General features: G+C 44.0%; 1 protein-coding gene across 1 annotated transcript; it reads right to left on the minus strand.

The window, feature by feature from the left end:
* Positions 1-76: 76 nt before the first annotated feature.
* B3GALNT2 (beta-1,3-N-acetylgalactosaminyltransferase 2) lies at positions 77-22,036 on the minus strand. Its single transcript, XM_072331903.1, has 12 exons — positions 21,808-22,036; positions 14,347-14,494; positions 13,542-13,642; positions 12,258-12,451; positions 10,610-10,705; positions 6,732-6,842; positions 6,155-6,233; positions 4,811-4,994; positions 3,190-3,315; positions 1,842-2,001; positions 1,404-1,460; positions 77-1,051 (listed from the first exon to the last, which is right to left on the minus strand). The coding sequence occupies exons 1-12, from the start codon at positions 21,908-21,910 to the stop codon at positions 917-919; spliced, it is 1,494 nt and encodes a 497-aa protein (XP_072188004.1). The 5' UTR covers positions 21,911-22,036; the 3' UTR covers positions 77-916.
* Positions 22,037-22,189: the final 153 nt, after the last annotated feature.

Genomic DNA, 22,189 nt, shown 5'->3' on the forward strand with positions numbered 1-22,189 from the left:
CGAGTTGTGATATCTTTGCTTATAGTAGCCCTGGGACAAAATCAGTTCTGTGCTGAAAGAAACTACTCGCTCTGTTTTCATTACTGACAAAGAACTTAAAGCAAACAAAAATAAATCAGCAGTAATTGTAGAAGTATCTACACAGCCTTGAAATATTGAAGGTCAAAATCTGACAAACCATAATTCTACCTGCAGCATTAACATACCACAGTATATAAATAAGTTCTCAGCATACCGCAGGGTGTTGCTGTTTATTTTACGTTCTCTGTTGTGCTATTCCTCTACTGTGGTATTTCACTTCCACTCATGTACACCCAGGTTCACAAACAGCACACTGAGCTATCAGAAATCCCGCCTCATCAGGCTAGGTTTGTAGTACTTCAAGATTTGGTATAAGCGAACTTTGATTTTATCTTTTTAATCTAAAATGACAATGGTATCAACAAACTGAACAAGATAAGATAAATCCCAAACCCTCTCGCTGTCTCAGCCCCTCCAACAGCATGGAACCTGCTGCAGCAAGACCGACCAGCTGCCCTGGTACTAAGCACAGCTCCCACTGGGATCCGGTACAGCTCTGTACAGTGTTAAATCAGTAGTACTTAAATTTACAAAAGACAGGCTAGTTGGCATTCTTATGTGCATTTATTAATTACAAGTAGGTCTTTGACTTTATATAAAAAGGAAATTTTTGTCTTAAACATTTTGGTTTTTGTCAGATCAACATCTATACTATAGAAATTGAATAGTATCAGTCCACTTGGAATTATCAAAAGGGATGTGCAAATATTGTTACACTTCAGTTGAAACCCAACAGTAAGAGATACCTCAGTGTTCCAAATCCTTCCAAGAATGAAGCCCAGTGTACAGTTTTCCATCATCGTGATACGCCACGATGTCGACCAATGTAAGTCCATTATCTTTCCTCACATCTGCAAGGATCTCCACACAGTTCCTTTACTCTCCAGAGCTCGCTCAGTTCCTGCGGGGAATACTGAGGGGAAGACAGCATGCCACTCTCACATGTCTTCTCACACAGCCACAGACTATCCTGTTTAGAGAGACAGCGATTTCAGTACTTGTTCTTTTAATGTATTTCCAAGAATCAGGTTTTCTTTGTCTGTGTGACAAACACAAAAGCTAAGAAGTCTCACCAGTTGGAGGTGTACATCCCTCCTTGAACTGCTGGAGCTGTTTGGAGTACTTGAATGGGGGTACTGGTGCTTGTTTGGGGTGTGTTTTTGTTCTTTAAATCGATATGAACAAGTGCTTTCTGGCTTTTAAGCCAGTAGCTGGTTCAAGCTTTGCAAAAGGAAGAAAACCCAAATGTTCCTCCTGTGTTATTTATTCTAATAGCAGTCATCATCTCTTTCCATAAGACCAGAGAATTTCTGCAGACTTACTTGGTATCGCTTGGGTCCTATAGCTGCCATCCAGATGCCCATACTCACATCTTCACCCTGAGACAAAACATAATCAAAGCATTTGCACCAGGAAAGCCTAAAGCACGTACCTACATAAGAAAGAGTAACTACAAAAAGCTGTGACTGAATACAGGAGTTCCAGTAATCCTTCCGCTTTGCTGAGAAAAAGCAGGAAACTGTTTCCACAAGGAAAAAAGTACAAGAAAAACCAAGATTACAGACCAGAGCTCCTCAGTCCCAAACAGCTGTGCTGCGAGCTGGAACATCACTGCAGTATAGTGAGCACTACAAAAAGCCAAAGCATCGATCGGGAAAATCCAGCACATACTTGAGCAGTGTGCTTTCCAAATCAATCAGCAACACGACATGCTGCTCCTCACACCAGGTTAAGATAGAAGTGAATCGCAGTTTTAATACCTGGTAAGTCTTTAATCTTTCAGAGTTGCTTGCCAGCCACTGAACGATGTCTTTGGAAATAACGTAGCCAGACCCACAAGCAAAGGCTGGATATGCAGGACTTGGGTACTCCAGCTCTTGCCATTTCCCAGTTCGATCAACGGCCCAGTTAAGTCTGAAACTGCAAACCACATTAGACCTGTGAGGTGTTTATACAAAGCTCTGTGTAAACCTATGAACACAGCTACCCTCTGAACTAACACTAAAAAAGAGCAGTACTAAGAGGACGAAGTAGAAGGCGGTCCCAAATAGAGTCCAGATGGACAGCCTCATTCCTCAAGAGCACGATATCTAATCCAGCACAATGGTTGAAAGTGATATTTTTGTCTGGTTTTCATCTTGGGTAGTAACAGGAATGAATGTAGCACTGACAGCCAGGTCTCTCACATGGCTACAGCACTGCTGTGTTTGGATCCAGGAACGTACAAGTGTCCTTAAGAGCAATCTCCAACAAACAGCCACATCTGTGTCCAACCCCGCCTGGCTCCCAGTTCCACACAGTCAATGTCTGCAAGAGGCATGCAGTCACAGCACTGTTACACATCCCATCTTCCTGATCAAACTAATGGCTGCTTTAAAACAAAAAAGCAAGATACAGTACTGAACGTTATGTGCTGTCTGCAAGACCAAGGTAACTTAGTCACAGTCACAGAAAAAGCCATCTTTTGGGAAGGAATGCTGGACAGGGCTTTATTTTCTCAACACTGATTTACTGTTGAAGCTTTCTGGGAGTCACCTCCTCTTCTGTGCTCTTTTCCAAATGAAACTTAACAAAGCAGCTGTTCAACAAAGGCTGCCATCACTCTGCCACAAACATGTTTTGGCAGTTGCCTCCTTGAGGGGACATTTTATTTACTACCAGACACCTGCAGGAAGCCAGAAGCTCAGCCTGCCCACTACTGCCACACTGACTCCCGTACCCAGGCAGCGCAGCACAGTTTCAAGGTGCTATCACACAGTGCCGTACTGCTGACCCCATCTGACTGCTGTGTCAGGCAGCGAGGAATGCCCTCCTGTATATTTCAAGGAAACACAGGCATAGCACTTGCTTTGCAAGTCTCTCGTGCGCTCACAGCTAACTGGCATAACTGTGTCAATGCAGCAGGCTCTCTGCTTTTTGCAAGCAGCTTCAAGAACTGCTGAATTTAGTCGTAAGCATAAGCTAAAACCTTGTGTGAACTTTCCGAACCGTCACCTCAGACACCAGCTGTGTAACAGTGAGCAATTACAGCTGTGTGGCAGACCTGTGTCCTTTCAAGTAATCTGTTGAAGACTTAACAAAAAGTGACAGAACCCAAAACCAACTCACTTTCCCCACCAAACGTTTGGTCTGTCCAGTTTTTTCTGCATTATCCTGTTAAAAACAGCCTCCAAATCGATGTAACAGTCGTCATCTGTTTTCAGCAACAAATCAAAACTTGTTGTTTCAACTGTCCTGTAAAAGGAAAGCGATGAGATGCTGAGATGCTGAGCTGTAGCCCACAGTTATGCAACAAAACACTTCACAGGGTTTTTTTGGGGAGCAGAGTAGAAAGGAAGAGGTAGGTGAAGACACTTCCTTCCCTCAACTAACTTGTAAATGGTTTCTCTGTTGCCTAAGGGTTACTCCTTTTCTTGTCAAAAGGTTAATGACGTGCACCCTATACTGCCCTTACAGCACGGATCTGCAAAGAAGAATCTTGCAGTCCTGTTCTCCCATCTGGATGGGGGATTTAGAAATAAATCTGCCTTTAGCAGTATTGGCCTCACAAGGATATGAATCCCCAGTAATGGCGGCCACACAGCTGCTAAAAGCTGGTGGCTTGCATTAGTGAGATGGTCAGTTCAAGGGCAGTGCAGCTGTAGGAAGTTACACGGAACACCTGAGGAAACAAGGCAGTACTCAGGCTCCCTCTATAAAGCACACTTCCAATAGGAAAAAAGCTATTTTAAACTGTCTGAAATACCCATCATCTGTAAATTAACCAAAGCTTGAGATTCAAGGGATTATTCCTCAGTCTAATCTAACTTTGTTTCAGAGGACGATCTCAGGCAGAAGGGCATTTTCCTTCAGTTTTACATTACTAAATCCTGAGGATTTTGCTGACCCGTAAGAAATGGTCACTGAGATCTACATGAAAGCATGTTTCAGTTTTCAATTACATTCTTAACCATGACATTCATTAAATAAATGTAGAATCCTGCAGGCAACTAAAACTGTCAGCTATTATTTCTTACTCCATTCGAGATCAACTAATTGAAACAGCTGTCTGAGAATAACACAGATCATACATTAGATTATGAAAATGCTTCCTCTCATCCTTTCTTCCCCACACTATGCAAAGCCTCCTGTCCTTCTCCTCCATTCAGCAAGGCTGAGAACACAGCTGAAAGACAGCATCCAGTTTGGGGGCCAACCAGTAAGAAGACATAGATAAACTGGCTGGAGAGAGCCCAGTGCAGAGCCACTAAGAGGACTGGGGACTGGACCACTTTTGTTATGAGGAAAGGCTAAGAGAGCTGGGCTCTCACCAGTAGCTACAGGTACCTGAAGGGAGGGTGTAAAGTCAACAGAGCCAGGTTCATTTCATTTGTATCCAGCAACACAACAAGAGGCAGTGGGCACAAACTGAAACTCTGCATTCACAAGCTGGCCAAAAACCATCCTTTAGAAGACTAAAACTGCTTTATCAGCAACAAAAGAAATTCAAAGATGCAATAATTTTGTCACCTGGACTCTTAAGGTCTGCCTTGCCATGTCACACTTATTTGAGGCACCGAATACTTTCAGATATACCACGTGCCTCAAAACTGTGAGAGAGAAACACACCTTAATGAAGGAAATCAAGTAAGGTAAGCATTTTATGAAAGCTGTCATCTAATGTAATACAGTGGAATATCTCACACCACAAACAACATTCCTAAGAGGAAACGCCATCTTTTCAACTTACCATCGGTAGAAGTTCAGCAGTTTAGATGGAACATTTCTGTAAGTGTCAATAACGTCTACAAAAACAATATCATCGTAGGTACTGCTTTCTTCCTTCAGTAAAGTATCTTCCTTTTCAACACTTTTTATGTGACTCGTAAACCTTTCTGGGCGAGTATGGAGGCTTTTTAAAAGAGCGTCACCTTCTGAAAGAAGCAGCAGCCATCATTAAACAAAGATGCATATCTACATAATATTTTACATTTTTCGTTTGGATCATGTGCAGCATACAGACAAATCTGAGAAGGCGTTTAATGAGATTTACAGAAGTCCTACAATGACTTTAAAAGTGTATATGAGGTTAAAAGTTGCAGAACAAGTAAAAAAGTACTCTTCAGTTACAAAAGGATTCGACCTTTTAAAGCTGTTCAGTGTAAAGAGCTGTTCACTGCTACTCTTGCCAGCAGAACAGAAAGGCTGCTGTTATAGAAACCTCAAAACAAACAAAATATTCTTTGCTAAAGATAACCAACCAGGCACTGTTCTGATGTAGCGTAGTTGGCCCCTGCTGAACTTCACCACGTACCTGACTATAGGTAAAAACTACAAAGATCTTGCAATACTGAACTTCTTGGTAAAAAGAAAGTCTGTGGTACTGAGGAACTTACTCAGCATCAGGAGGGATGGGCCTTAACGCACCTCAGTTTATGTTTCTACACAAAAGACAAGATGAGAGGACTGCCCAGTTGTATCTCTACATCTAGCTACAAAAAGACAGGAGTTAACACTCTGGAAGTCACTGCCCATGTCAGCTATGCTGGACAGGTAAGAACACATTACGGTACTATGTGGCCAAAATCATAAAGAATTGGAAAGGGCCCTTATAGAGTCTCTGAACGTCCTGCTGAAATAGCTGTGAAACGACAGCAGCGAACAAGCAGGCTGTATCAGGTCACTGCTGTTTGTTGGTTATTGATAGCAAACAATAATAATAATTCTGAAAGTAGCAGGACGGGAGCAAATGTGAGCGTTACCAAGGAAAGATCTCCTGAGGACCACATTGCACACAGGGTTTATAAACCTGGGTTTGGGTAACAGAAAACAAGGACAGAGGAGACTGTCTACTGAAAAATGCTGTTTTCTGTTAATAAAAAGACAATGAGATTAAAGTCAATTGAAGCAGCAAAGGGCAAATAAAGAAGCTACAGCAGGACATGGACGCTGCGGCATTAAAAAGAAATCATTCTTTTAGTAGAGTCAATAAGCCGGTCAAGTTAATAGAGCGAACGCTAATTTTACCTCAGAAAAGTAACTTAAAGTTCCTGTTTTATCATAACATCAAATGCAGTGCTGGCTGAGGGCTTACCTTGAATAGTGTAGATGAAACCACCTGCTATCCCCTCCACACCTTCTGTGAGTTCATGTGGCAACAGCCCTTCCCCTGCCTGTTGAGGACACGGTAATGGAAAGAAATTAATTAATCTCTCATTACTGACCTGCTTTCCACTGATTTTAGGGCATGACATTTTCCAGAAAATAAGATTGCAAGAAGTTGAAAACAACTGTAATTTAAGTGCCTGCATAATGACAGACTAAGATTTTGAACTGTGAGGTTTTATGGCATTTCTGAACGTTTCACTTAAAACTAGCGCGCCCTGAATCCAACACCACAGTAACACTCGGCATCTCTATTATACTTCTTTCATCACCCACTGAAAGACAATGGGTGAACTTTACCTCACTCAGAACACAAGAACACGTCCCATGCAGGCATCATTTCTTGTGTGCCCCAGTTCTTTTCCTGGGTAAAGCAAACTTACGCTCTGAGACATCAGAAGCCCAATGGAATTGATGGTTTACAGAGAAATGCAGGAAAGCAAAATGCTAAGCTGTGAGAGTTCTAGGAAAAATGGAAATGTGGAAGAGAAGATAAGCTGACTCACTGTAATGACTCTGAAAACACCCCCTCCGTCATTCACCATCACTTTGTGAAGGTTTCTTGAAACGAGGCCCTGAAGATCCTGGCTCTCCCATACAATGGTGCCTTCAAAACTCTGTTAAGAGAGCACGAGGTGGTCACGCAGGTATTCAAAGACTTTAAACAAATCAAACAGTTTTGAGTGGATGTTTTTTTTACATTTCAAAATAGTCAACTTCACAAAATGGACAGTTTGAACACAGCATTAATGTTGCACTTATACTTCAAAAGAAGCCTCAGAAAAATACATCTGTGGAACTCGGTAATACAACCCTGCTTTTAGGGCTAATCATGAATGTGCATTAGGAACATTAAATTTTCAACAGAAATCTCTATTGCAAAAGCCTTTGCCTTTTTAACATCAGCAAGACGTATGTTAAAACAGATTCGGAAATAAGTGTTGCTTTCTAGTTACCTGCCATACCCAGAGATCAGAGCCTCGAGCATGACATCAGCAAAACTCAAAGGAAAACAGCACCATCTTTATCCTGGCAAAGCTGTCACAAACTACTGTAGTCACAGAACTCTGCCATGTCATCTTGGCAGGAAGGGAAAGGAGGAGGAAAAATAACCGAATCTCTTCAAAACAGAATATTTTTAACTCTTAATTTATGTCATTGCTTTAAAAGATATACTGCATTTAAAAGCATTTTATCTCAACTTGAAACTCATCCCTCCAGCAGTCCAATGTATTACCTTTGTTACGTAAGACTTCCCAAAGACCCCTAGGAAGCACAAGGGGTATGCTGAAGAGTGGTGTAATAGAATATTGTCTTTTTAAATCATCTCACCTTAATCTCAAGGCAGTGTGGAGTAGTTGCAGGGATATTACACTCCAGATTGCTAAATGATGAGTGCATTCAGTTTTGTTTCTCCCAGTTTCATAGGAATAACACTGGTATCTAGCATGGGCCTCAGAACAGAAACAACGTGTTTCCACTGTTTGTGGAAGCACTTCTCTTTAATTGTACTAGCTTCTCAGCTTTATCCCACTTATGCCTCCTTGTACATCTTTCCCAGAAGCCCTCCAGTTATTGACTAACCACTGTGTCCAGCTTACAGCCCTGCTCGATTCTTTGCTTTTCTCTACAAGTAGGTCTTACCATCTGCAACAGTCTCAGAGGTTAATTACAGCTGCATATTTCAGAAGGTTCGCATCTATTATTTATAATGCCAGCTTTATAATCTAATAACAGAACTAGTCAGTGTTTACTCAAGCCTGATTTGCACGCTCAGTATCTTTCCCTCACTTCTGCAATTACCTGTTGGTTATCAAATCAAATGGGCCACTAAGACATCTCTTGGTATCAGGACCCATTAAACATCCACGCACAGTGAAATCCACACACTGAATTTCCATGTTTGCAGAGGATGTCATCTACCATTCTAGCTTGTCTTCATTTTTAAGTATGGACTGGGCTTTAATCCCACTTCTCTGCCTCACATACAGAGGCAACCACTGTTGTTCAGTAAGCTTCTAAGTCCTTTCACCATTCAGCAATCAGAAATGTTACAACATTAAAATTCTTACTGTTCAGTATTACTGACTTCAAACATGTTCCAGGAGTCTTAATCCATTGTTACCAGTGAACCCTAAATGCAAGACGTTCCAAAGCTGCAAACTATCATTACTTTCCAGGCTGAGAGAACTGTAAGCAAATTTCCTAATTACTTTAGCCTTCAGCTATTCTTACTCTAAGCTGTTTAATGGAAGCTGAGGCCCAAAAATGCTGAAAGCAAAGCATTAGTGGCACACCTGAGACTACATCATCTGTTTTTCCCCATTTAAATTCCAGCCTTGTTGTTACCAGAACACAGCAGCAATTACAGTGAATACCGAACAGGTGTACTGACATAATGCAGCCCTGCCAAACTCCTTTCCTAATGTTAAGCAGCACCGTCCTTTTTGTCTCTCCAGCTACTCCCCATCAGTGGTATGGAATACATATGGCACAGAGTTCCATTTTCATGCAAGCGGCCTTTGGCTTTTTGTCAACATAAGTGCATTGCTAGGACTCGGCTGTAGGAACCCCACGTGTGAGTTTTAGTTATCTGCTGCCTGTTCTGCTCTTCTGTGCCTCCAGTCGCTGCAAAGCGGAACCATCAGTTCAGCCTCCAGCAATCTGGCTTGCCAGATGCTTCTTCTATGCTGTATTTCCCTCCCTGTCCCCCAGATGAGGAGAAAGAGCAGCACTTCAGTTGGAAGATGAATGAAGCTCTTCAGCAGTCTGTACAATCCATTAATTCTTGAAGGTGCAAGGGCAGAGAATAGATATTGTCACAGAAACCATCTTGTGATAATTAAACTGTTCACTAAATTTACTGCTAAAGAAGTAGGTAGGAACACGTGGGCGTTCTATCTCTTCTGAATCATCTTTTATGCTTCGGCATCTTAACTATCGCAGAAGACATGCTGTGCATAAACCATATTAATCTACATTAGAAATATGTTATCCTGTAAGCACTCAGCGCATGACATATATCAGATTAAGGATGCCCACACAAAGAAATAAGTGAATACCAATATCCTCTTCCTAAATGAAATACTTCCCATCTGCCTTTCATGAAAAAATGCAGTCATTTAAATTACAACTGCCTAGAATTGTAGTGTCTCGGAACAAAGACTTAAAGGAGCGAGTCTTCCTTGTTGTACCAGCAAATTACTGAGTGAGCAACATAAGAGAATGTCTCAAACCTGATTAAGATGACAAACCAATTAATCAGCAGCAGCCCTCTTAAGAGGAGCGGGTTTCCAACTGCAGTCATTTGTACAGAGCCAGGGGAATAAATCAGGGATTAAACTGGCCCAAATGCCTCCCCCTCCCCTTCAGTTTTCTTCTTTCATTGCATTCTTCCATAAAACATGTAATTTGCGCCATAAAAACAACCCAGACCCAAAGACAACTTGTGTAAATAGCAGCAAAGACCCAATCATGTAGAAGAGCACTTCAGTGAAGAAAAGCAGCATAAAACGACAGTTGACATATTTAAAGTGGTACTGCTGGTCCATCAGGAAAAAGCCCTGGACCCAGGAGGATCTACTGAATTGGAATCCTCATTCGGAGTCAACTTGTATTAACTAACCTTTCACTGTAACAAGATCAGGATCTTTTTTCCTTCCTACATTCTGTTCCTTCTGTGTTCAATCACGTTCCTTCCCAAGCTGCCACAACTATAGTCCTACGCCAAAACCCATCTTGGACTGCACCTCCCAAAGCCAATAGGAACAAAACAAACTAACAAACCCTTCAGACCCTGGCCTTGAGAGCTTGGCTAATGGTATCTCAGGACAACTGAGAATGCCAGTGCTGTCACTACTGCCCAGAATAAAGGTCTTGCCCAAATTTCAGAGGGAGCACAGCCACAGAACAAGTTTTAAAACACAAGTTTTACTATGTGAAAACCCAAAAGTCAGCCTACTCTGTGCCACGTCCTCCTGCTTATATTTTACAAGACAACTCCAACAAAGACCTTGAGGTTTCCCCGCGTGATTCAGAGATGGAACAGTTTTCTTGCCAGTGTTGCCAGAAACACAACTAGTGAAATTTCAGAAGATCTAAGTAAGCACATCTTAATAACTATGTGGCTAACACTGTCACTGTGACCACAACACACCGCTGCTGGGTCCAAGACGTTGGAAGCAGAAACATCTTCTCCAACTATTCACGTTTTCCTTTATAACAACTGGTGGTTATCAAAATGGTGAAAAAGAAATTCTGGACCCCAACCAGCATCCTAGAAGTCTCCACCCGCCCTTTTCTGCCTCAAGCATAGGCCAGTTCTATTAGTTAATCACTCTGTCTGACTTAAAAGAACTGAATGCACTTTTGATCCCACGCATACCTCTGGCAAAATGAACTGCTCCACCGGCTTGTACCACAGTCTGTTCACTTGCACTCCACAGCTTGGCGGGCTAAAGCGTGCACTGAAGAGAGCTTCCTGTGAACAACAAATGGAGCACAAGTGCTGTGAGATTAAGCAAATCTCGACCATCTCAGTTACAATGGAAACAGACTTACAGATTGTATAAAGATTAGTGGAAACTGTCCTCCCAAGACAGCCTATGAGACTCCACAATATTCAAGCACTGGACTGAGCAGGGGGGAAGCAAGCAACAATAGAACAAGAGCGTGAGCTCGACCAGAATCCAGCCAAGGCAGCACATCATCTAGAAGACTCAGTGTCCCAGATAAAAGGCTTTCTATCTTCTGTTTAAATACCTGAGGACTATTTATTGCAACAGAGGATGCTGTCCCCTAAAACTTAATTAGGACTGTATTCAATAGGCCACCAAACAGCTCTTAGGTTGTAAAAAAGCAACATAAAGATGCTACATCACCAGATTTCCAATCTTTAGAAAGGTCTCCAAGCTTTCCTTTGATACTAATTTTTCATCTCCACTGAAAGTAAAAACCTAATGCAGATCAAGTTATTAGGTTGTTAACATTTAGTATTCTACATTTAGCAAACAGAAATCTCATTATATTATACCTTTGTTTTTTTTCTATTATAAAACAAGCTCTTGTTATTCATCACAAAAGCCATACTTCAGTATATTTTCTGTACTTCATTTTAATTATTTTCCTAAATTTAAAATTCTTTCTACTGTATTATTGTCAGGAGTCTTGACCTTGGCCCACCACATTATTAGGAGCGAGAAATACAGTATATTAAATGCAGTGAACTCCACAGGATCACGGCATGGCTGAGGTTAGCAGGGACCTCTGGGTCCGTACGCTCCATCCCCTGCTCCAGCAGGGACACAGAGAGCAGGCTGCCTGGGGCCACATTCAGGTGGCTTTTGGAGATCTCCAAGGAGACTCCACAACCTCTCTGTGCAACCTGTGCCAACGCTCTGTCACTTTCACAGCACAGAAGTGCTTCCTGATTATGCTCAATGATTTTTTTTCCCCTGCAGACACTAATTTAGTCTGTTATACCCACATCTGAGCTCGGGATTTAGGAGAATTACTACTGTTTGAACTGCACTGGGGGGAAGTTTGTTGTTTGTTACTTGTAAAAAGCAACACTCAAAAACAAAAGTCAAAACATCTTGCCAAAGAACAGACAAGAAAAAATTACAGACATACACTGCATATCTTTGTCCCAAAGACAATGCCGTGTGTTTTACATCTATTAACAGATTATTTTTTAATCCTTAAAACCTATTAATATTTTAGAATCTCAAATGTAACCAGAAGCGTATCTCGGAATTAGCTATTAGTGTTCATTCAAAAAGCACTTAAAGTAACTCATAGCACTTCATGAAATTGTTCTTATTTCCTTTTCTTTTTCTCACCTGTACTGCATACATATAGCTGTGAAATAAGAATTTATGTTGCAACTGAAGAAAAACATAATTCCTGTGCTTGCCATTTAAGCATGGCTCCTCTAAATCACCAACACAGCATGTTGCTCTCTGTAAGAAATAAGTTTGCAATGGAGACAACATGCCTCGGCTAACTTGTAACAGGTAAGCGCGATACTCTACCTCATGTTCTGCCTGGTACAGTTTGACGGTGATGTTCCTCTGGAATCCCACCCCATCAGCATCATAAAAGACCCCAAGACTGGTGATGACAATGGGGTAAAGCACGCGGAAGTTCACGCTGACAACTCTGTCCTCAGATAGCACAGAAGGTGTGTCCTCAGGGAGGCTGAATGCTTCAATTTCCTGATTCAAAACTAGATGAAAAAAGAAAGGACAGAGATAATGTGAGAAGGTTTCACAGTTCTGGAACTGCACATACACAAAGCACACTGGATACACGCAAAGCATGCTGATTAACTTGCATGGCTGGCAAGTGCACAAGGATAACCAAACGCTGGAGGAATAGAAAAGACAGCTGACTGCAGACTGCAGTAAGGAGAAACTGAGCGATGCAGCAGTCTGCAGGTTACCAGCAACAGCAAGTCAATGCCTCTGCATCCACAGAGAAAAACAATAAACCCACAGGGGGAAGATAAAAATGCTACCTGATCACATGTATGTCTGCATATTAATATATTAAAATAATTATGTACCAAAATGGCATACATTTTTGCTTTACTTGGCTGCCTGTTTGAGCATTATACCCTCCCCCGTGCCCTGAGGCAATGTTTATTCTTGGGAGACTGGCTGAGCAGTGGTTGTTGTCATTCATATCCAAAGGTTACAGAAGTTACTCTGGCTCCACAGCCAGGCAGTCCTTACATAACTCGGAATTAAAGAGCAAAAATTAAATAGAATAATAATAATAATAATAGTAATAATAATAATAATAATAATAATAATGATGATGATGATGTCAGGAAGAAATTTATCATTTTAATTGGATATTTTTGTAAGGCAGCTTTTCACTTTGCCCTTGAAAAATCTATCAGCCAGATGCCAGACCTGCTTGGGACTCACTTCACCAACAGAGAAGTCTGCCTGACACTCGTTTTCCTGCCCTGCTACTGTCTGTGCTCATGTACGGTACTGGACTGGGACACTGAAGCTCTCTCCAACACAAGGATATAGTAAAAACGTACAGTAAAAATAAATCACATGGGAGGGACCATTCCTTGATACAAGAAGAATGCGAATTCATTAGAATCCAACAGCCTCCCCTTCACACCCTCAAGACCTCTCCTTTCCATGCCTGCACTTGGCACTTACAGGCAGGTTATGTGACTGTCAGCACAGCAAATTCTAGGCAGAGTTCATTTAAGGACTATCCATCTCAAGTTATTCTCATAAAAGGCGATTATTTCTAGTTCAGATGATAGGATTTCCAGAAGTTAACTTCCATACCTGGATTACTGATGTTCAGAAGCTTGCAGGAATAGGGGTCTTCTCTGTCCTCCACCGGCACAGCACAACCACGCGCACCTATTATAAACTTCACAAGGACACTAAAATAATTTGGTTTTATTAACACCAGTTCTTTTCCCTCCTCCCTTCACCTTCAATAAACTTATTTCATCACAGCAGCCCGTCTTCCCCAGGATTAAGATTTAAAATCCCTTAAGATCAACAACGAGGGTCTCTGTGTAGAGCAACTGTATGAATCCCTGCGTGGGGACTCAGCTCCAAACACATTCCAGCCTTTTATACTCACACCACTACACTTGGCTCAGTGGGAAATACACCTCAACTTTACAGTTGAAGCTGTTAAGAAACATTTTGTGGTGCTCTCACCAAAGACAACTGGGCTTGCTTTCAAGTATTCTGGATCACTAAGCACCTCAAGCAGCATACCATACAAAGCGTACACTGCAGTGCAAACAAGGGAAAGCCTGATACACTGCTAACAAACAACAGCAATTCACTGTAAAAAATGAACAGCAGTGAGCAGTTAAACCATCAAAAGTTTCTGTCTACAGCCGTACCATTAAAATCACCTGTATAAAACAGTTCCAGTGGAACAAGCAGTACTTTTACACAGCACTAAGCAGATTTTCAAATGTCAGTATATGAGATGCTGAAAATGAAGGGGAAAAAAAGAAAAAGAAAAAAGTGGAAATCCTTTAAAAAACGACAAAGATTAACTCAAGAGATTTATGCATAATATCGTTCTCTCCTCACAGCCCCCAAAGTTCCAAACACTAGAGAATACCGTTGGCTCAGTGTCGGGTGTTGTTTCAAGTGCTGGAACCAAGTGTTCCTTATAACACTGCGCAGTTCATGGTTGTGGCGAGCTGACAGGACACCTACAACAACATCATAATGTTTCGGCTTCCACTGAGGAAAGAAGGCCAGCGGACCTGGAAATATAAAGTAACAACAGATGTATTATATGCATGGTTCTGAGCTGCAAGCAGTCATTAAAATGCACATCAAAAGCAAGAGTACTGGGTACCCAAAACACTAAAAACAGGAGGTAAAATTCCTGTTGCGTTCTTGGTTCAGAGGCAGGACAACATTTTCAGCACACCAAAACCTTTGCTAGCAATCTGTGTGAACACTTCTGGAATGAACAGAGCAAGTCAGAAATCCTGTGGGTCAGGTACAAGGTCCTACTGCACAGTCTGCCAGTCTCACGGGAGCCCCAGCCTCCTGCTTGTTTGCAGGTACTTCTTGCAGAACAGCTTATCCTAAAGCCTGAGCACCTGACGCTGCTGGTACCAGGCATTCACTGATACAATTCACCATGATTGCACCTAGAAAATAAATATTTAAACCAAGCCTGTCAGATTCAGAAACATGTCAGTTCTCCCTCTGCTTCTTCTTAAGGCTGCTGGAGCCAACAGCTTCACCACTTCAATCTAACACACCACAACCCGTTGCTTCCAGCCACTGCACCCCGTGCTTTCACCCCCGGTTATGACATGCCTGCAGAGTGGCTGAGCATCACAGCCAACACTTGTAATCCACGATTTAGCTTGTGCTGGTTTCACTTAGAGAACACAAAACCTGGGAAGCTGCAACTTGGAGCCTGAGAACAGCCACGCAAGCAGCTCAGACAACACCCAGAGCCTTGAGGAGAATCCTTTTTTGCTCTAGGGTCTGTTCATAACGACTCCCAAATCCCACAGCCAAACAAAACAGCACTCTGCTACTGATCCCTAGGACAGCACAACAGCAGGGCACATAGGCTGTGGTGCTTCCATAGGCAAACATTTCTCAGTCTATTTCCCACTAAATATTTCTGTTCTGAGCATGCGAATAGTGATTTTCAAGGGGAAAAAAATGGTTTTAGTTCCATCTTATTTCAATGAACCCATGCTGGCAAGTTTATCAGTAACTTAAGCTGAGCATCAGCACATTATGAGTAGTTTACATCAGCTTACACTCAGTAGGAATTAAAACCCAAGCAGTTATCCATTATTCCCATTCTCCAGCATCAGTTTTTCACTACAGTCAACTGCAATACCTCCTATGGAAATGGCAGACTGAATGGCTGGCAAGGCTCAGGAATATTATACGTGTGCTGATGGAGCTGAATTGAAACTGGTTGCCCTATAAAACACCCAGAGAAACTTATAAATGAAATGCATCATTCATTCAATCTGAGCACAGTTTTAGCCTTCCAGTAGGCTGCGAAATACTGACTACCTGGAACACCTGCAAGTCTTCAAAGGCCATTAAATAACCAAGATCTGCCACAACTCCACAACAGAGGTACCTGATACAGCCACACACGTCTCTAAAACATTACAACAAATTCCTCTAAGGTCTCATAGCTCTCTGTGATTATCCTCCCAGCATCCCTAGTTGCAAGCTTCCTAGCACCTCACAGGAGGACAAACGTGTGTGCTGAGTGAACATTAGACATCGTTTGTACAGATTCGGACTTTAAAAATATGGCTTTGAATTCAAAGCAGAGCAATTTCATTCAACCAAAATTTAAGACAAATGAAACTATGCACAGATGTCCATGGGATGACTTGATTTACAGTACCAAAAGTTGGCAGCAATCAATTAAATCTTGAATCAAAACTCCGTGTTTTTACTCAGTTTATATTTTAAATTGAGTGAAGCTTTTTGCTCTGAACCATTCGCACGGGAACAACATTAATGTAACAGATGCTTCACAGTCAGAAGCCTACTGCGCTGAGAACAGACAGCCCTTTCTCCTGTTTCATGCAGCCTCTCGGCTTTGTAAGGTAGTGCTGCAGCAGCCCGTACTCAGAAGAATCTCTTTCTTGTCCCCAGGGCTATGCTGTTTTACTTTCCACATCACCGAGAATGGAAAAGAAAGAAGAAAGAAGCAGCACAACTTTCTACTGGGAAGTAGTAACAACGTTTTCTAAGCTTCCAGGAAAACAGATTCAGACGTTTCTCTCCGCATCAGTACTACCAAAAAAGAGCACGACAAAGGCAGAGAGGTGGGGAAAAAAGATGAGGCTGTTGTTCACTTATACATACAATTCGTACATGTGCATCTCTATGATCTGGTGCAGCAGAAGTCACAAGAAATCAATGCTGACCTCCAAGTCAATAGGAGCTAAGTATTTATACAAGCAATCAATACTTGACACTGGGGACCAAAGTGAATTATCATATCTTCTATTTTTGTGCATTCTTAGGCCAAAATGTGAAGCGCCGATAACAAGCTTAAAAAAATATGTATTTACTATATTGCTGTTACCTTGCATTGATTGTGCAAGATAACCAAGCCATTACTATTTCCGGTTACAAAACAAAGGAAAACCTGCAAACATGTTGGGTTTTTTGGTGGAAGATGGAGAAGGAAGGTGAGCAGAAGCCTAATGTCAGCTACGCTATTGGCTCTCTGCATGATCCAGTGCACGTCTCTCCCACCCTGTGCTACTCACACTTCCATTCGCTTCACTGAGAAAGCATCTGACAGGGATGTGGTTACAGGCCTGCTAACCGTGAAAAACCATACACGAAAAGAAAAACCAACCAACAACAGGAAAACTATGCACCACGTTCCTCGATAAATCCTGAAAGTGCCACCAACTGAAGGGATGTGGGAGGGAAAGCCTTTCCAGCTAACTGGTCACGCTCCCATTAGTTGCCTTGCTTTTGAATTCTTCCCATCTTAGAGCAGCACGGCAGATGCACCAAGCATCAAGCCAAGGACTTCTCAGTAAAGCGTAAGCAGCCAAACATGCAGAGCCTACCCCACACTCCCCCAGCATCAGGCACAAGTTGCTTTCACTGCCGTTTTGCTTAAGCCCTTTATCCCACAGCAAAGCCATGAATGGAGGCAGCCTGCTTCCCAGCCACTGAGATCCGTTTCATACTACACAGCAACCATAATGAGTACTTCTGTCAGCACTAAGAATGACAGAAGCCCAGCCTGCCAGTATCTTGTACCAAATGCCTAATAAGCTCTTTCAGCAGCTTTCTTAGGCTGGGGTATTTGTAAGGACAGGCTTCCACACAGTTCTTTGACATCAGACCAAACACGTTTCTCTACCGGTGCAGTGTTCGCCTCGGTATGACCTGCCATAAGCTGCCACACCACCAATGGCTGCAGTGAAACTTGGGGAAAATGGCAGTCTTTGTGACCTCCACCTCTCTGTCAAGCATGACTGAGAGCTACCAACAGATCAACACAAGGGAGAGATGCAGGAGGAGGGGAGTAAGTCCACACAGCACAAAGATGTGCCCTTAAAAGACGAGGCTGAAGACGAAGAAGTGCCTCCTAATGAGGTGACTGTGGGAGGAGGTCACTGCTGCCAGGCAGCCTGCTGGCCCTACCCTGATTTGAACCGCCTCAGCCGCAGCCAGCAGCTCCAGAAGCATTACTTCCCACACTACAAATATTAACAAGCACCTCTCCTTCCTGTGAGACTGGCTCTCAACAAAATGTCAAGTTAAGCTGTTAATTATATTTACTGCCATTACAAGGACATGAAAAGATTGAGAGATCGTTTAGCTTGATTTTGTCAATAAACAAAGTAAATGTGATCTTGCTGCACATACCTCTATTGATGAGTCCCTGAGCAACGACTACATCTGCCCAATGTTTTCAGCCAAGTTTTACCAGGAGCACAGGCCCCAAAGCGACCCAGTACCTACATGTTTCATGGAACTGGACAAAGAAGAGACTCGCCATGAGCTCTTGCCTGGAGAGGCCCAGCACTGCATGCCTCACTGTGCTATCAGGCAGTAATCCTCTGCTGGCAGCTGCAGGAGGAAGCAAGCTGTGCAGAATGCTGGGCTCTGTGCCTTCTGCCACCCCTGCAGCTACCCGCATGTGTAAGAAATCAGTGGAAAGAACTAGGTAGGCTGCTCAGAAGTTAAGAATATTCTCAACTAATCCACTTCATAAGATAAGGCTCCAAAGGAAACCCCCCCCCACACACAAATCCAGGTGTTATTTTTGCCTATTCTTGAGACTCTGGAGATGTATCCCTGCTTTTAAATGCCTTTCTCTTCTGTGCTGCTTTCTCAAAGATCCAAACAAACACTGAGGAAGGAATTAACTGAATATAAAGAAGGTTTGTGTTCACAGAGTGCTGACACAGAAAAAGAACAAACCAAAGAGCAAAAGCAGCTCTTCCCCTACCTCTAATCTTCTTCACTTAAAGTAATCTGCTATAGCTTGTCTACATTACAGGTTTCTGTGCGAGCAGAGCTGCATGGCCTCACTGCAGGACCTTTTTTAGACCAGAGCTAACAACCAACAAGATGTGCACACATCCTGGTTGCTGCAGGAGCACGGTACTCCTTAGCACAGACAAGCCTTTAAGCAAGCTTTTAAGCACTTACAGATTCAATGAGAAAAACCTCTGCAGGCAGAAGATTTATTTATTTATTTAACATTAACGTCATTCCTTTCAGGAAATATAGAAAAGCAGGGTCCCATAGCATTACAAAGCAGCAGTCGTAATACCGGTGGGCTGACAGTGCTCTCAACACCATTAACCATACAGCACTAGCACAATTCCAGGCAAAGCCAGGAATGGCACGCCAAGCCTCAGAAGCACAGAGGCAAAAGGAACTAAGCAAATCCTTTTTGCAACCCCTAAAGTGAAGAGCAGCACCGTTACCTGTTGAAGAGTAATTACCTCTGAGTACAAAAGCCATCTCCCAGAGAAGGCTGCTTGCTCCTTTCTGGCTGTCCCAGTCAGCAGACAATTTAGAAGAGCTTTCTTCAGCCACAAGCCTGGCTGCCCAGCTATGGCACAAGTGGTGGGTACCCTTTGGCTCTCGCTCCAAAGCGAAAATGCCTTAAAATGCATTTCTGATGTTACTTATCAGGAGTTCGCAATGTATCAGACACAACAGTTATAAGATTCAAAATACAATAAAATCTCAATTCAGCTGACAAATATTGCATTGCCAATTATTTCATGCTCATCAAAGGCGAGGGAGTTGTTTTTGTCTGGCATGGCCCAACGCTGGAAAACAATGTTCTGGGAAGATCTTGTGGACCAAGACAGGGAACAATAGGCATTTTAGGCAGAACCACACAGCTAGAGCCAGCACCGAGCCTGCCTGCTGCCAGACAGCTTCAATCTCCAAGGCCACCAGACTAATCAGTCTTAACATGCCTACGAAAGATGAAACAGCTCTATGACCAAGCGACGTACTGCTCCCTGACAGACAGGATTAACAGACGCCAAGAACATTTCTTCTTTATGTTATCCCTTTCTGGCAGAATTTCTCCTTACGAAGCAAAGTTTTCACTCATAACCACAGAAGATTGTTCTACCTTTAATTATTTCCATGTCAGAAAGCCAACAGTGGGCTCAGCTCTCCCCGTTCTCTCACCTGACACATGCACAGGCCAGTTCATGCAGGACACAGCCCTAATACTGTGAGGTACGTCACTGACTGCCAGCCTAACCAGCCCCGTATGTGGATCCATTAGGACAGTGCTGGAAAAGTACGTGCTGAACCACAGGACAACAGATGGCACACAAGCAGCTTCAAAAAAAAAAAAACAACACAAAAACAACAGTGTTTCTTAATCTGCTCCGTAATATTCACTAGTAAAAAAGTGACTTCAACAGAACCACAAGGGCCGCATTGTAGCTGCCACATACCCTCAGAAACACAACTAGAATTACATCAGAAAAGGCATTACCATCAGCAAAGTAGTTTGTTACACTGAACGTGTGGGGCATTTCATTAGGTACAGTAACTGAAGGCTCTTACGTCATACTCAATAAGAATCGTGCCACCAATTAAAACCCACAATTAGCAATGAAGCAATGAATCCATGTGGAGCATTAAAAGCAGGTCTGTCCTTTATCAAGTTTCTGAGGTCATTTTATAATTAGCTGCTATCCAAGATTTCTACAAAAATTAGCCAAAGCTTCCTACCCACAAACTTCCTTTGGATAGAACCTGTTTGTAACCAGGCTGACTTCAGTTAAACCTAAAGGCATCTTCTTGCACATCTTGCTCAGATGCATGAATTACAGACCTGTTCACTGGTGAAGAAAAGGAGCAGAGAGGCAGAAGCCAAGATACTACATCAGCCTTTCATCTCAGGACTGATCCCATTTACTTTTTCCAGTTAATGAGTAAAGAAGTATACTGTCTTCTGCAGCACTGAGGTGGAAGTCATCATGAGGACAACCAAATTCCACACTGGGCCAACGAGTGCAGGCAGGCTGCAGCCTTTCACACGGGCAGTCAGGAAGAAGGTTCTATTAAAGGAGGCTCTTCCAGTGAAGGAGCAGCAGTAGAAGGACAAGCAGGACCATAAGGTCCTGGAACAGCCCTTCCTAAAGCAATTAGAATCCAAGAGAACAAACAGAGCAGCCCCAACCCTTTGTTAGATATAGACCATACAGCCACCAAACATGCAGATTAAGAGCTGCTTATTAGAAAGGGTGAGCAGAATGGGCAGTCAGAGACATCTCTTCCAGTCTTGTGTTCATGAGCCAATTGCTTCAAGGTAAATAATTGTTATAACAGGTCATCAGATTGAAACGGAAGTTTCCGTTCTGCATCTGTGTGCATGCAACTCAGTGCCACCCTCATGAGGGGAACACAGGCACAGTGCACCCCAGCTCCCACCCTGCTCACCCACCACCCGCGGTACCCAGCAGTTCTGGAAGCCTGCAGACTCGGCATCGCTGCATACAGGACCTGCCCCAAAGCATGGCTTTGTTACCCGATGGGCTGCTGGGTCTCTCAATAAAGCTCGAGGACAAAACACACCGTTCTTTCCTGACCGTTTCCCACACGCCCTATAAAAAGAACGTTTCTTAACGCTCCCAGACGGCACCTACGGGCGTCTGACAGAAGTTTCTACCCCAGCAGACGCTTATTTCTACCCGCCGTGCAGAGCTACGGCCTGAAAACCGCAGGTCGCACGATGAAGAACGCACCGCAGCCCTTCGTGATCCGGTTTCACCCGCGCCGGCTCGCCCCCAATCCCATAAGAAGCTCTTCGCCCCCTTCGGGGCTGTTACAGGCCGCCCCGCAGGACCGCCTGGCGGGCACTGCCCGGCCCGGAGCGGCACGCAGCGGGACCCGTCGCCGGCCGGTCGGCACCCCGCGCTGGAAACGGCCGCGGCCCCTCGCCGCCGCCGGCAGCCGTTGAACGGCCGGCCCCGGCTCCCGGCTCCCCGCCCCGCTCAGCGCCGGCCCCTCCGCGGGAGCGCCTCCGAGCCCCGGGCAGCGCCTGCCCTGCCTGCCCTACCTGCCGGCTGCCTCCCGGGGCCGCCGGGGCAGCTGAGCAGCAGCCAGAGGTGCAGCGCGACCCCGAGCGCACAGGGGCACAGCAGCACCAGCCAGTTTCGCATTGGCCGCCGCGGCAGCCGGCCCTTTTCCCTCCGCGCCGGGACTACGGGCCCGCTCGGCGGAGCGCGGCTCCTCCTCCCCGCGCCGCCGCCGGGCCGGGCAGGGCCGAGCTGCGCTACCCCGCGGCCGCCGGGAGCTGCAGTCCCGCCCCGGCCCCGGCGGGCGGCGGCGGCGCGGGCGGCGGCGGCGGCCGCCTACAGTCCCCACAATGCCGCGGGGCGGCGCGGCCCCGGGAGGTTGGGACCGGCGGGGCGGGGGCGCGGCGGGAGAGCGGAGTCCCG

This window comes from Excalfactoria chinensis, chromosome 3, assembly GCF_039878825.1.
Source record: "Excalfactoria chinensis isolate bCotChi1 chromosome 3, bCotChi1.hap2, whole genome shotgun sequence".
Taxonomy (NCBI): Eukaryota; Metazoa; Chordata; class Aves; order Galliformes; family Phasianidae; genus Excalfactoria; species Excalfactoria chinensis.